This window comes from Sylvia atricapilla, chromosome 1 (assembly GCF_009819655.1).
Source record: "Sylvia atricapilla isolate bSylAtr1 chromosome 1, bSylAtr1.pri, whole genome shotgun sequence".
Taxonomy (NCBI): domain Eukaryota; kingdom Metazoa; phylum Chordata; class Aves; order Passeriformes; family Sylviidae; genus Sylvia; species Sylvia atricapilla.
The window spans coordinates 22,473,365-22,488,830 of record NC_089140.1 but is presented as its reverse complement, the minus strand read 5'-3'; the positions used below and the strand labels follow the sequence as shown (position 1 = coordinate 22,488,830).

The 15,466-nt window shown below is 39.4% G+C and overlaps 1 protein-coding gene across 1 annotated transcript; it reads right to left on the bottom strand.

The window, feature by feature from the left end:
* Nucleotides 1-563: 563 nt before the first annotated feature.
* Nucleotides 564-12,821, bottom strand: GTPBP10 (GTP binding protein 10). Its single transcript, XM_066317098.1, has 10 exons — nt 12,699-12,821; nt 12,093-12,286; nt 11,908-11,999; nt 10,739-10,883; nt 8,144-8,217; nt 7,148-7,200; nt 4,119-4,226; nt 3,548-3,625; nt 2,478-2,601; nt 564-1,765 (listed from the first exon to the last, which is right to left on the bottom strand). The coding sequence occupies exons 1-10, from the start codon at nt 12,729-12,731 to the stop codon at nt 1,536-1,538; spliced, it is 1,131 nt and encodes a 376-aa protein (XP_066173195.1). The 5' UTR covers nt 12,732-12,821; the 3' UTR covers nt 564-1,535.
* Nucleotides 12,822-15,466: the final 2,645 nt, after the last annotated feature.

The following is a 15,466-nucleotide window of genomic DNA, read 5'->3' as shown; positions in this document are numbered from 1 at the left end:
CCCCACTCCCCCCTTTATAAGCGAGGTTAAGACGGGTGTTCACAAAGTCTGGAAAAAAAAATGCTATTTTCAGCTATGAAATAGCCTGCAGAAAAGGAGGCTTAGGCATGATGATACTCTACAAGGCCCTGAAAGGAGGTTGTAGCCAGGTGGGGCTCGGTGTCCTCTCTCCCAGGCAACCAGCGACAGCCTGAGAGGACATGGCCTCAGTCTGTGCCAGGGCAAATTCATAATGGAAATTATGGGGAATTTCTTCACAGAAAGGGTAATGGGCTGCCCAGGGAGGTGGAGGGTAGAGGTGTTTAAGGAAAGAGTGGACATGGCACTGAATGCCACGGTCTAGTTGACAAGGTGGTGTTTGATCATTGGTTGGTCATTTGATCATTGGTTGGTTTGATCACTGATCATTTGATCAATCTCACAGGTCTTTTCCAACCTAATTGATTCTGCAATTCTGTAAAACAGAGTATAAAAAATTATTGACAGCCTATTCTTAGCATTAGTGAAAGCATATTAGCCCCAAACACAGTAAAATTATACGAAAATCACAGTAAGAACCAACACCAGTGATAAAATAAATGTATTATGAGAAACTATATCTTTCTTCCCAGTGACTACTTTAACAAAATTTAAAGAAGCAGGGTATGATACAAGTATTACAAAACAAAACCAGACCAAACTAGAAGTCTTTGATGTATTCAATCTTATTTTGCTTTACAATCAATTTAATAGCTTTAAAGTAGAAAACACCCTGACAATAAAGGACTTCTCAATTTTTTTCAAAGTAAAAATGTAAGTGTGCCTTCTTGTAATACAAAACCTAGAACACTAAATATTTCCAAAAATGTATAGCTCTTTTGAGAAGAAGCCATTTTCTTCACCAAAACGTAACATAAACCCAACTCCGTAAAAGGAGGGAATCACAAATTAAACATGGGAATTTGCAATCAGGATTTCTACAACTAAGAATATTACAGTAGGCACCAGCAGGTGTCAAAAAACCCTCCAACATTACAAATCAAGTCTTGTTTTTTGTGCTCCAACAAGTCACTTCCTTGCAGCCATTTATATGCGTTTTCCTTTAAATCCTTCAAACCAACAAAACCCCTGCAATCCAATCCCTGTCACAATAGCAGAACTGGTTCACCTTAGAAGCCCCAGACCCTGAAAAATCCCTCCATCAGAAACTTCCCTTGGTTCTTCTGATGCCCATGGGACATAAGAGAGTTGTTGAACTTGCTCCTTTGTGCAAGTTATATTCCCTCCATTCCTCTCACTTGGTAAAAAAATTCCAGGGATCATCAGTTGTTAAGCAACTTAAGTTTGAGTTGCACATATTTTGGTCTTTACATTGTTGAGCATCATAGCCAACATAAATAAAAAAAACTTGCCCCTTTCCCCACTGTGCCCTACCCAAGTGACTGAACAAATGGAGGGAAGCAGGCAGTGATGGAAAAGGAAACAATTAAATGGAAGGTCTGCACAACAAAGGCTTCATGTGCATAGTTAAAAATATTAAAATGTGCTGGATCCATTCAGGAATGCCAGCCTCTATTCATATGTTCTTCTTTGGAAGTTTGTAAAAGCAGGAGTTTCTTTTTCCGATATTCTTCATTCACCTGCTCCGCTTGCTCATCTATGGATTTTCTTAGACATGTTTTGAGTTCCTCAATTCCTTCTCCAGTATATGTAGATATAGGAATCACCTCTCTGAATTCAAGAGTATTTGCCGGAATCATTTCTTCCTCTAGTAAGTGTAAGAAGTCTGAAAAATGGTATTGAAAGAGTTAGTACAATCCCCAAATACTGCATCACTACAAAGCCCATAAAATCCTATTAAATGTAGAAAATAAACATTAATAAATTACAATTATAAACATAACTGCAATTAACATACATATCATCTGCTTAATTAGTATTTTAAAATACAGTTAAAATCTCAGAAGGCAAGCAGTTATACCATTCTTAATGCTGCCATGAGAAGGTTCTATACACTTCCAATGAGTACAAAGAAATCCCAAATTGCAGAGTATAGTCTTAAGCCTTTCTGGTTTCTACACATTCCAGGAAAGAGAAAGGAATTCACCCCAATTACAAGACTGAAGTAAACCTACATAGACCTGTCCAGAATGTTCATGTGTTTAGGCTAAATTCACATGACAAATGGTATATATGTCAGTGCCTTTAAGGGGACCTTCTATGCAGGTTACTCTTATTCCAGGCACCTAGACTGGAAACTTACTCTCCCATATCATGGTTGGGAAATCTCTATTTTATTACAATCCTTTCCCAACAGTGAAGCCATTACAAATGCATATCAACAGAGCTCTAAATGCAGGAAGTGATTTTAAACATATGTTCAAATAATAAATGTAATAGCTGACTTCAGTTTCAAACAACTCTCTGCCAATGCAGAGTCATCCATATGAAATCTTACTACTACTTTTGATGAAAGTTGTTGTTGGAATTTCATTTACCCTGAGGATTCTCTAGTTGTGTCATAAGTTCATCCAAGTTATCCTTTGCACAAGGCAAGTCCATTTTATTAATGGCGAGAAGTGCTGGCTTTGTTACAAGTTCCTCTTTGTACAGCTCCAGTTCCTTAAAAGAAAAGTCAATTTCCCTTAGTAAATATTTGTAGTTTAACAAGTGCTACTTCAATTTTACAATCTCCCCATGCATTTGTTTAATTCGCTAAATAACCTTTCTTGCCCAAGCAGCTGTAAGTTTGACTCAGGTGCTCTGCTCAAGACTGATATATTGAAGCACAGAAGAAAATAATGTTCATTTTTTGCTCAAAGACAGATTTCAGGTAAACAGGCCAGCTCATTCTGAAAAGCCTCTTACAAAATGAATGAGAGTTTTGGTTTTTGTTTATTGTGACATCCATGAACACAAAACTAATTTCAGAAAAGCTTCACACCTATAAAACATAAGAAAATAATTTGGAGAGTGTTATAATTCTTAAACATTTTCATATTAGAAAAGCATAACCTGAATAATCTAAAAATAAACAGCACTGCCTGAAATTTAGCACATTCATCAACTTAAATCACACAGTTAGAGATAAATTTAAAATTACAAAATATGTATTATTTTAATCAGAAATGTAGTTAAGAGATGGAAACAGTGAATATGTGCAAAGCTGGGGCCTGATGTCTTATCTATGTTAGTCTATGGAGTAAGGGCATCAAGGCTGGGCTTTAACTGTAACCACATATTTCTACTTCTTAAAATGCTACAGGATTGGGGAACTAAAAAAATGATGTGTCTTTTTACCTTTACTTGACTGCAAGAAACATCCCACATGCTGCATAGATTAATCAATTCTATTAATAATTATGTGCTACCCAACATAAATGAGAGCGGTTTGACCTGGATGAGTAAAAATGAAGACTTCATCATTTCGGAGAATCTCTTTGTTAACTGGCGTTATAGTATAAATCCAGAAGACACACTAACATTTGAATGTTTCTCCATCAAAACTGAGCCATTTTCTTGACTCAACATGTAACTACAACTGTCACATAGGAAGATGAGAACTTACCTTCGTTAGAAGCAATATAGTTTCAAAGGCTGTTCTGAACTGAGTCTTGATAGACAGCTGAAATCCAGAAATATCAACCTGAAAAAGTTACACAAAAACAAGCTTTGTGGTGTAAAATTATGTTACATTATCAAGGTACTCTCCATCAACTACTTTGACCTGGAATGTCCATGGACATGTGTTCACTCCTGGGCAAATAACAGAGGGCAACTATACAGCAAAGAGACATCAGACACTGGAGGCACAAACTGGTTAATTCTGATAGTGTTTCTCAAAGGTCTGGTTTTTAAACTTATGGGAATCTAACAGGAAAAAAAAATCACGTTTTTGTTATGCCTGGAACACTTCACTGTTCAAAATTAATTGGAATTTTTCAATGATAAATTCTATTTAAGAATTTAATTTATCATTGGTCATTTGACTGTTCCATTCTGTAAACAGAACTACAGCTATATTTATCATAATCATGCAAATTACAAATTATTTTCTAAATTCCAACTACATTGCAATTAAGATAGAATTTATTTATTGCACTTTGGTTTCAATAAACTGTAAATTTTACTCAACTTACAACTAAGAGAAGCTGTTTGGTTCTCTCTACATGTTTGAGAAATTTGTGGCCCATTCCTTTGTTTGCGTGTGCACCTTCAATCAGTCCTGGGAGATCAGCTACTGAAATCTAGGAAAACAAAAGTTTCAAACAAAATACTTCCAGTAAGCAAACCGAGGGACTTTAAACTATCAACAGTGATTATCATGTAACACAAACAAAAGAATCCAGACAAAATAATATGCATTGGCTGTTTCAATACATTTACAATCTATCATTAGAAGCAGATAAAAAATGCTGCTATGACACAGACCTAGTGCTCCTCATGTTCCATGTCTATTTTTTATAGCTGTCTGGAAAGTACAGAACAGAGGGTAATACCTCAGCAGAGATATTATAAAATTTAGCTATTACCTGAGGAAAAAAAAAAACCCAAAAAACAACAACAACAACAACAACAAAACACCAGACTCTGAAAGGTGAGCAGCTTAGGCCATCCCATTTGTATGGAATTCAAACTGTCACTGGAAAAGAAAATAAAGTCTGTTCCTTGTGGCTACAGAGTATCATTACTCCAAATACAAACCCACTTAACACTGCTCCCCAGAGTATGAGAAGATACAAGAATTTGACTTCTGCTCTTCAGCTCAAATCAGACTTTGATTAATCAATCAGCTTCCAGCCAAAGCCCAGCAAAGACTGCCACAATGCACAGGGACCTTGTCATTTTCTCTGCTGGTTGAGAGGGCTGTTGGACAGCTGAGGCAGACCAAAAAAAGAGCAGAATGATAACGAAACCCCCAAAATAGCTACTCAGTAAGTCATAGAAAGCTAAGCCAGAGTGAAGTAAAGAAGAGCAGAAGTAGGGTCTTCAAGCCTACCAAATGCCCACTTAGACAGCAACAGGATTAAATTGAACAATGCCTGAAGCCAGCATACCATAAAATTCCCAATGTGCTTTTTATTGCAGAAGGGGGCTCAGATACTCTGCTAGCAAATCTAAGTGCTTCTGCTAGTTTTCATGATCTTGTACTGAGAGTGATCTACTCTCAGATCTACTCAGATCCTCTACTTTTGTGTCATTTTTTTTTCCAAGCAGTAATGACAGACAGCACCAGGAAACTTGCATGTATTTTCTTTTTTATATTGTACTAAGATAAAATGAGCAAATTGTTACATATCTGTTTAAAAATATCAATGTTCTGTAGGAAAAAATGAGTCCCTGTCCTTTGAGTGCTACAGGAAAGACACCTCAGTTTTGGTTCTTAATTACATTGCTTATGTTGTTTCTGTTTCAGCAGTTGCAATATGGAGAATACTTCCTCTTACTCCCAGAAGTTCCCCATGATCACAACCCCTAGCTCCCTCAACTTCAGAAAACAGGTATTTTGTCCATATAGTTCCTATATAGCACCCAACACTGTGGTATAAAAACAGTGAACTGTAGAAATGGCCAACAATAAGGATCGCTGGCTGTGTCAAGAAAAAGACTTCAGAAAAGAAAGCCAGGAGTGCAAGTAGAACTCTTGCTGGAGAAAGATACATCAGTATGAGCAAGAGATCCTCATTCATGGCAGACAGATTTTGAAAGGGCTATGAAAAATCCTGTTTATTTTCAGCACAGCTTTCTAGGATAAGCTACCCTAAACTAGCAGATAAAATGAATATAAAAAAATTTCCGTTAGACATATTGCAGCTTTACAGGGAAGTAGCCAAACTAGACTTACTTTCTTTAATACACAGTTTTATTGACGTTGGTTAAATGAAGGTTTCAAGCATCAGCTACTGAATCTCCCTAGCATTATTGGTTCTGGAAGCAAAAACAGTAGGTTTTTGTCTTTTCATATCTAAGGGTTACATTTTTCTGGTCTACTCATCTGAAACCCTTTTATGCACTCTCCTTTTATCTTGAAAATAATGAGTCCAGGGCTGCATGCACCATACACTTCAAAAATAAAGTAAAAGCACATCAAAGAAGATTCAAGCTTGAGGAATGAGAACACTTGCTGCAACTTTTAAGTGAAGCTGGGGTCCAAAATCTATTAGCCTCTCTAGTCTCATTTAGCACTGGTTTCCCACTCAGTGGATACTGCAGAAAGGATTCCATGCACCACACAATTACCTGACAACTTTTATCTGAAGAAGCTGGGTAGAACAGAGTTCACAAAAATTAAGGTGGTAGGGCTATAACTCCACCAGTCTTTCAGAACCACAGCCTACCACAAAAGGAACTGGACCCAGGCGCCTGATCTCTCAGGTAGTGCACTATCCTGGCTGTTCAGGTAATCATTATCAGGTCATACTATTTCAGTTTTTAATTAAAAAACCCAACCCACTAAACAAAAAACCCCCAACCAATCTATGCCTCAAAAACCAAACCACACCAACAAGACCCCCACAAATACCAAAAAAAACCAAAAAAACAACCCTAAAAGAAAGTTAGAACAGCTAACCCTGAAAGTCATAACAAGAAGTTATGGTAACAGGGTTATAATCCCAAAACTGCTTGCCATTTACTAATGTACATCTTCAGCTACAGGACAAATCTGCCACTATTTGAATTCTGAAAATTACTCACTCAGTCCAGAGCTCTCTGTATAGGCAACTTGCAGAAAATTTGCTTCTTCTAAACAAAAATAACAGGCTGGTCTCTGAAACAGTGTTTTTTTTCTAAGTCCTAAACTTTTAAGACTATACCATGACACAGCAATCTCAATTCCATAAATAATTTCATACTTCTAAGATTACCAGAAAGAAGGTAAGGTAAAATGAGAAGCCATTTATTAAAGTGACTTGAAATAAGCTCTAAAGCATAATACTGTATTTGGCTATGAAACTCTCTTATTATTACTTCATAAAACAATACTTTTCCCACAATTCTTGTTAAGTCCATGTTTGGTCCTGTTAAGTCCATGTGTTTGACACGTACACGTTATAGATACACATATGAAAATACCTACAAGTTTTCATTCTCTTTCTGACATTCTGTTAAGCAACATAAATAGTCACTCCATATAACTTTAACAAACAGAGTGAAGTTTCATACCAACCTGCTTATAATCTGCATACATGATCTTTCCTAGTTCCGGCTGTATTGTTGTGACTGTGGCAAGGGGACAGGAAGAAAACAAAACTGGTTTTAACATTTAAGAAAACGTTAAAGTTACAAAACATTTAAATATTGTAAGACTTTGTCAGTGTATTTAAATTAAACAAACTTGTGGTAGCAAAAAAAAAAAAAAAAAAAAAAAAAAAAAAAAAAAAAAAAAAAAGAAAAAGCAAAATAAGATAGATGAAAATTAGACTTAGACTACAAAAAATCCATTGCTTGACCAAGTCTTGTCTCTTTCTGAAGTGTTGCTCCAATCCAACCCATAATGGGAACAGTGAAGGTAGAGAAGTCTCAGACGCAAAAACTATTACCTAGACTATGGATTAGCTTCCAAACAGGGATAAAACAATGAAAGGTAAAGTGAGACAGGACTCTTCAAACTGAGAAAAGGCTGTAGAGGATTGAGAATGGTGCAAAAAGGTCAGTAGGAATTATAAGTACCTGCACTCTTACTTTTTAACTAAAAAGATCAGACAACTAATTCTAACTTACTGATAGAAAAATAATAAAAAAAATTCTGTCCATTTTTCAGTGGACAGATTAAAACCCCCAATTTTTTTCTGTTGCAAGTCGTAGCAAATTCTAAAGCATACAAGATACTCATGCAAAGGAACTTGACAATACCTATTTAGTAGACTGAGGATATTATACACCACAGAGTCTCAGTTGCAATAAAATGGGCTGAGACAAAAAATGTTAAATAGACCCTGGATTGACAGGTTGAAGCATTATAGGGGTGTATACATGAAAAACTGAGGTGGGTAAAGGAACTGGCAACTGAGGCAGCAAGTATCTCCTTGTAGTATTTCTTATAATTAAAAAGCCAGGCAACGTTGCTATTCTTTATTATAAACCTTTATTATAAGCAAGTCAGTGAAAAGATTTCTTGTTCTCAGGAAATATTACTGCTCTCAAAGTAAGAGTATGAACTTACATGCATAATTTGCAATCTCAGGTTTGGCATGAGAAATCTTGCTTAACAAGGATGACTTTCCTGCATTTGGAAACCTAGAAGGAAAGTCAGGATTGATACACTGAATAAACACCTATATGACTCCTGTATATTTACTTCCAAAGGTATTTGATGCTATCAACTCATTTTTGCCTTCATCTACTCAGACTAATTTTTTTTTTTACAGAATGAACATGCCCCAGATCATTATTATTTACTTTTTGATATCAAATCTGAATAATTTTTCTAAATCAAACAATGCTTCCTAAGGATGCAGGCAGGAGAGTTATGTAAATACATGTGTACTATATTTAAAGGAAATCTTTCCAAGACACTCAGACAGAAATACAGAATTACTGTCCAGGTGTACTTGGATGCACTCTTTCACGTGCTATAGCTAGTTTTGTAAATGATGCTTGCATTCTAAAAAGCTGTCATGCAAATATATCTTACCAGTTGGATTTACAGTCTCTTAGCATACACATCATGGGTTATGAAAGTCTACATTTTAAGTACCAATTCAACCTATGCTAGAGTTTAGCTAACACAGCAAAGCAAATGTCAATTCACAGAGAGTGAGACTGTGTATAGAGACACACGTGCACAGTGTAAGTGTGGTTTTAAGGCAGTGAAGTTGTGGGTTGGATCCTGAAATTAGTACTAACCTGTTTTGTTACCAAGTAAACATAAAAGAACACTTAGGAGCTGGTCTGTGCACACCTGACTGCTGTGACATTTTCCCTTTACAAGGGATAGGTATACCAGCATCCTACAATGAAAGTGCTCCTTAAGGGATACACCAGCTTTTACAAAAGCTTCTTTACAGAATACATGTACCCAATGAAATGGAAACCTAAATTATGATTGAAATTCTAACACCCACTTGCTTTAAAGATTAACCTGAGCTGGAAAAGGCACAATAGCTTTGAGCCATGTAAAACTTGGAAGTTAATCCTGACATCCAAGGATAGACTACAGTCCTTATTCTCAGCACATAATCCATCCAGAAAGTCCACACAAGACTTGTGTTCCAGTCAAATTCACAAATATTCATCACAGCATGATCAAAGAAAAGTTACCTCTGTCTACAGGCAACTCAACACAGTCACAAGATACAAAGGCAGGTGTCCCACAGAAAACCAAACACTCTCCACTTGAATACATGGAGAACTATGGCCTGTTAACAAGGCTGGTACTACATTACAGCCTTTATAAAGGGGCTGTACAAATCTTTTTAAAAAAAAAAAAGAAAAAAAAAAAAAAAAGGCAACCTAATGACTCTTGTTAAAACATGGAGATTATTTGGTGCAGTTTTCAAAAACTCTGATGTTGAAAGGTGCCTTAAAGACACTCCAGAAGGTTACTCTGGTCATATCCTCGAGAGAGCACTTTGTTTTCACTGAAGTAGAATATGTTCTTTGAAGTTTAAATTGCAACCCAGACTAACACATCAAAACCTGTCTCCAAACTTGATGGGCCTTTCTCAAGTCCACATGTTGTTTTTTTTACCTGATCTAATAGCAAACCACTCACAAAAAAGGTAAAAATAGCAAAGACAAAGAGATCAAAGTAAAACCACAAACTATCAGAGACTGATTCATACTCTCAATAAGAAAATTACATGCTTCTCTAATTGACTGATAATGATTTTTGTACCCATTTTAAAGACAAACTGTCATCTAAAATACATGATTAAAGAAGCATCAGCATCATAGAACTCCTGTAGCTTTCACACTGACCAAACGAAAAAACCTGTCATGTAATTACTGAACACCAATTGAAAATTATGTAACTTTTGAGAAATTTTGTATTAACAAAATTATTTCTAATGACAAAAAAAGAAAAATGTAGTTAGAAAACTATGTTGTTTCCACTTCAGGTTTCCAATTGTTTTTGGTATATACCAACTAGATTATTTCCATCTCAAACTCATTTCATGTTTCCTATGATTTTTTATTAAAAAGGACCACAGGGCTGATTTATGTTGGCAGATGCCGAATAGAACAACAGCTGTACGCCATCACAAGTGTAGGCTGTTGAAAGCTTTCTCCAAATAAAATATATATTTATTGGCATTGTTATAAATACGCAACTCCTACTGTTCTAGTTTTGAATTACTTCTTCCAACATTAAAAGCTGTTTTTTCAGGAGAGTAGGAAACATGGCCTTTGGAATTCTCTTCAGAATTGCTACTGAAAGAATCTACTTGTGCCAGTGCCATGAAGTTAAACATGCAATATGCAGTGCTCTTGGCTCTGTTTTGCACCTCCTACCTACTTAATAAATATTCTGCTAGTAATATTGTGGCCATCACTGCAATACAACTATATTACTAATTATGTATTATCCTGATTCATGAAGCCTTTCACACACCAAAACATAATGAATACTTTGAAAATGTTAACATTAATTTTAATAGGTTTAAACTCAATCTGATTTTTTCAAACTGCAAATAACTTATGTGACGATGCAAATGCACAATTAACACTCACCAACTAAACTCTCAAATTTCTTTGAAATTTCTTTGAAATATACTACTTTGTTTTCTAATATTAGTTTTCAATTTACAGTACTTACCCAACTAAACCAACATCTGCTATAAGTTTCAAATCAAGGTGAACAGTTCTCCTCTGACCTTTGCAAGGCAGAAAGTTTGTAGCCAAAGAGCCTCCAAGACCTCCACGAGCTGCTAAGAATTTCTCTCCTGCTGCATTGAGCTCTCCTGAAAATAAAACTGTTAGTGAAAAAACACAATCCTCTGCAGTAGTTCAGCTGTGGTTTTCCATTTAATGTCTCCAGTTATGAGACAATTTTCTGTATGCTTCCTTGCAAGAATTGAGCCCTCAAGGTCATGGTGATTTTCCTTGTTTGGCAACAAATGAAAGCAATCACATCCAGTATTCTTCTCTGTCATACAGTCAGTCACCTCAAGAAAACTGCAGATAGGCAAAGTATGCTCAAGATGGAGGTTCTGAACATTCCAAGAGTTGAATTCAAGAATGCAAAGAAAAATGCGCATTGATAGAGATGTGGCTCCCTTCAGATGGTTCATATTTTTCCATTAAGATGCACTGTGATATCTCCCTTAGGGTCAGAAAAATTAAAACAACAAAAAAAGCCCAGCATTTGGGTATCTTTAGCCCCCTGATATGCCTGCCTTATAAAGAAATCTTGTAATACATCCAATTCAATTAAACATCCAAACTAGGGCAATTTGGGAATTTAGTTTTAATTCTAAACAATCTGAAAAATTCTGACAAACTGCAAACGGACCATTGAGAGCTATTCCAAGAGTACTGAAAGATCTTCCTGGTGAGTAAAAAACAGGTATGCATTTTAAATAACCTAAAATGTTAACATTCAGCAAGGATCTTTGTCTTTTAAGCATTTTCATAATTCAATAAAGATATAGGGACACTTTCTTGGGTTTATGGAGACATAATTCATGTGAGGTCATGAATGGTTCTGAGGAGGATCAGTAAGGGTTCCAGCCTTCAACACTTCTTTCCAACAGCAATGGACTTGTATGTAGTGATACAAATCAACTACTGCTAATTTCTGGAAGGGATCCCTGGTTTTCCAACTATTTTTACAGTGTGTTTTTCATCTCTTTGGCCAAACAAAGAAAATCACAGACATATTTTGGAAAATGTGTAACCTTAAAACATCCTAGTATCAGAAATCCACTAGATGTTATCAGTAAAAGTGACAAACTTAGATCCCTTGAAACAAAGCAATGTTCTTACCAATCTGCTTGCCATCATCATCAAGAACTGAAATTCCCAGAGGCACATGAACTTCACGATCTTTTCCTTTCTCACCTTTTAGAGCTTTAACACTGAGAGAAATCAAACCAGGTTTAGTAACTTACGCTGACATTTTGCTCTCTGGAAAATTTGTAAGTAACAACTTTCCTTAAATAGATTCTTACCTGCTGTTGGCTCCTGTCCCAGCTATAAATCGCTTGTGAGGATATTTCTCCCTAATGCTTTTTAAGGTAGTCTTTTCTCGGGCGACGAACCAGACATCACCACCTCTTCCTCCTTCGCCACCCAGATTGGGATAACCCATTCCACCAGTTCCTCCTCTCACATAGACCCGCAAATTGTCTATGAAGTTGCTGTACTAATGAAACAACAGTTTCAACATCAGTTAATTAGGTTCTGTTTATATTTCGCTTCACAGAAACATGTGTAAACCCGCTTGGACTGATCTTTCACGGCAATAGATGGAACTCGAGAAAGCAGCGCGTGTAGTTTTCAATCAATGTCAGGCACGTCCTCCCCGGCAGCGACACCTCACGGCGCGCAGGGCCCCGGGCCGGGCCGGGCCAGGAGAGCCCGGGAGCCGGAGCCCCGCGTGTTCCGCCCCCGCGGGACATGGCCCACGGGCGGGCCCTGAGGGGCGCCGGGCACTGCACAGGGACGGCCTGCGCCACCCGGCACACGGGGACTCCCGCACAGGCCCCGGCAGCGGGACCGCCGCTCCCCGCCTGCCCTCCCCGCCGCCCGAGCGCCGCCCGAGCGCCCGCACCGACCTTCCGCAGCGCCGCCGCGCCGCACCGCACCATGGCGGGAGCAGCCGCCACCCGGGCCCGGGCCCGTGACCGTGCAGAGGGCAGGAGGGCAGGCCGCCTCCGGGAGCCGCACGGCGCCGCCACACAGCCGGCCCCGCTCCGGCCCCGCAGACGCGCAGGCGCGGCCCGGACCGCCCGCCCCGGGCTCCCGCCGCCGCCGCTGCGGAGGGGCCGGGCCGAGCCGGGATGAGCTGGGCCGGGCCGGGCTGGGCTGGGCTGAGCTGGGCTGGGCTGAGCTGAGCTGGGCTGGGATGGGCTGGGCCGGGCCGGGCCGGGATGAGCTGGGCTGGGTTGGGCTGGGCGGGCGGCTGCTCCGGGCCGAAGGGCGGCAGCGACGCCGAGATCCCCAGAGCCAGGAGTTAACAAATCGTCCAGAGAGTTACGGAGGATGAGAAGGGCGCTGCGAAACAGGGTCTTGCCTCACCAGTGAAGCGGGTCTCGTAACCTCAAAAGAGGGACCTTGGGCAAAGGACCACCTGGGCTTTTATCGCACGTTCTTGTTGAGCCCTCGGCTCCTGTTATGTCGCTGGCTGTCCCTTGTCACCTGCTGTGTCTCTTGTCCCTTGGCTGGCGCCGCAGGTCGCCGTGCCCTGTGTAGGGCAAGAGACTGGTGCCAGTTCGCGGCCTTATGAATCCGGCAGTGGGGGGTGGTGACCTCCAGTACACCGAACCTGAAGAATAGGAGACTGAGCATGGGGACTAATTAGTGTAGGAAAGGAAATAACAACTTAAGCAACAGAAGATAGTATGCTAATTAGAAACTAGATAACCAGTAGCCAGTGAACTGTGACTTTTTTGCTTGCTAAAAATGTATATATAGGGTAAACTTTAGAGAATTGGAATGCTTGATTTGCGGAAAACTTCCACCTCATGCCCTCACGGAATAAACGATGTCTCCTTTAAAGAGGAGAGGTTTAGACGCCGGCTCTGTCTGTGTTTACAGAGCCCCCAAATTGGCAGCAGCAGGAGGGGGCCTGAAGGGAGAGCCAGGTTTTGGTTCACAGGGCCCCTGCAGCAGCGTGCTCTCCTTGGAGCCTGTGTGCTGGCTTGAGGCAGCATCTGCTGACTGTCCCCAGGCAGCTGGACCCCTTAAAAGCTGTCAGTCATATCGCTGCTGTGCTCTTCCTCAAGAAATTGAGATCTAACCTTTAAATTATGCTAATTTTCAGGGTAAGTATGAGATGTAAAAATACATGGCATTAATAAGGCTTAAAGTACTTTGCACTTTTAAAATGGTCATGAATATGAAATTATTGTGTAAATTGTGACGTCAGTAAGGTCTGAAGAGTAAAATTGGTGAAAAAAGTCATGGAGTGGTTTGTATTGGAAGGGACCTTAAAGGTCATCCAGTTCAAATCCCCCTGTCATGGGAGACCTTCCACTAGACCAGGTTGCTCCAAAGCCCTTGTAAACCTGGCCTTGAACACTTCCAGGATTGGGGCATCCACAGCTTCTCTGGCCAACCTGTGCCAGTGCCTCACCATCCTCACAGTAAAGAACATTTTCTGTGTGTCTAACCTAAATATTTCCTCTTTTGGTTTGAACCTAATGCCTCTTGTAGTATCACTATAGTTCTAGATAAGCCCCTCTCCAGATTCCCTGTATGGCCACTCTGCATACTTGAAGCTTGCTACGAAGTCTCAACACAATTTTCTCCAGGCCAAACAGCCCAAATTTTCCTGACCTGTGTTCAGAGGGGAGATGCTCCAGTCCCCTTAGCAACTTCATAGCCTGCTCTGGGCTTGCTTCAACAGTTCAATACCCTTCTAGTGTTGGGGGCACCAGAACTGCACACAGTGTTCCAGGTGCAGTCTCATGAGAGCAGAGGAGAAAAAACACCCCCAAGGTTTTTCATAAGCCTCTGTTTTGTAGATAAATATTTCTTAGACAATACGAGCATGTTTTTAGTTTTTTTGTGTTTTTTTTTTAAGCACTGATCCTCATCAAAAGTAAATATTTTCTGTTATTACACTTTTCCACAAAGTTTTACATTCTTGATTGCACCTGTTAGCTGGATGAGGAGAATCATTGCCATTTACAGTCATTTAATACTAAAAATAACTTTAACAATGCATGTTATCTGGTACATAATAAAATAATTTTAACAAATTTAGAAAACAGTGGTATGCCTTATACATACTAAATGGCCCAGCAGAACATTTAAGTTCATGTGAATGGCAGAACAGAAATCATTACCACAGCAAAAAAATTCAGAATTCCCATGTTGTGCTTTCAGATCATGAGGACCACATCTGCAGTCCTGGAGCAGTTAATATGTAAAATCCACTGGAAAGTGTTTGGGACTGATCAGTTAAGGATCAGTCATGACTGGAAAGTAGCAAATATGGGCCTGGGCTTGCCCTTGAGGCATTTCATGGGGGGCTTGCAGGCTGAGACGACTCTTCTCTACTCGGATGTCTCTACTCGAGACATCCGATGACTCGGATGGTCAAACCATGCCATGAACAGCTCCCTGTGATCTCCATCTGTCTCTCTAAGTCTCTGAAGTTAGGTCAGCTGAACTTGGACTGTAATTGCTTATCTTTGAAAAGAAGAAAAGTGACCTGGCCAACCACAGACCCTGAAACCTGGTCTCAGTCTTACTGCAAAGCTTTGGAAAAACTCAAATTTGCTGTTTTAATTCCCAAAAATGTTCAATATGGTACCACCTGGGAAGGAATGAGCATATTTGGCTTAGCAGAGAAACTGAAAAATAGGTTGAAAAGAAA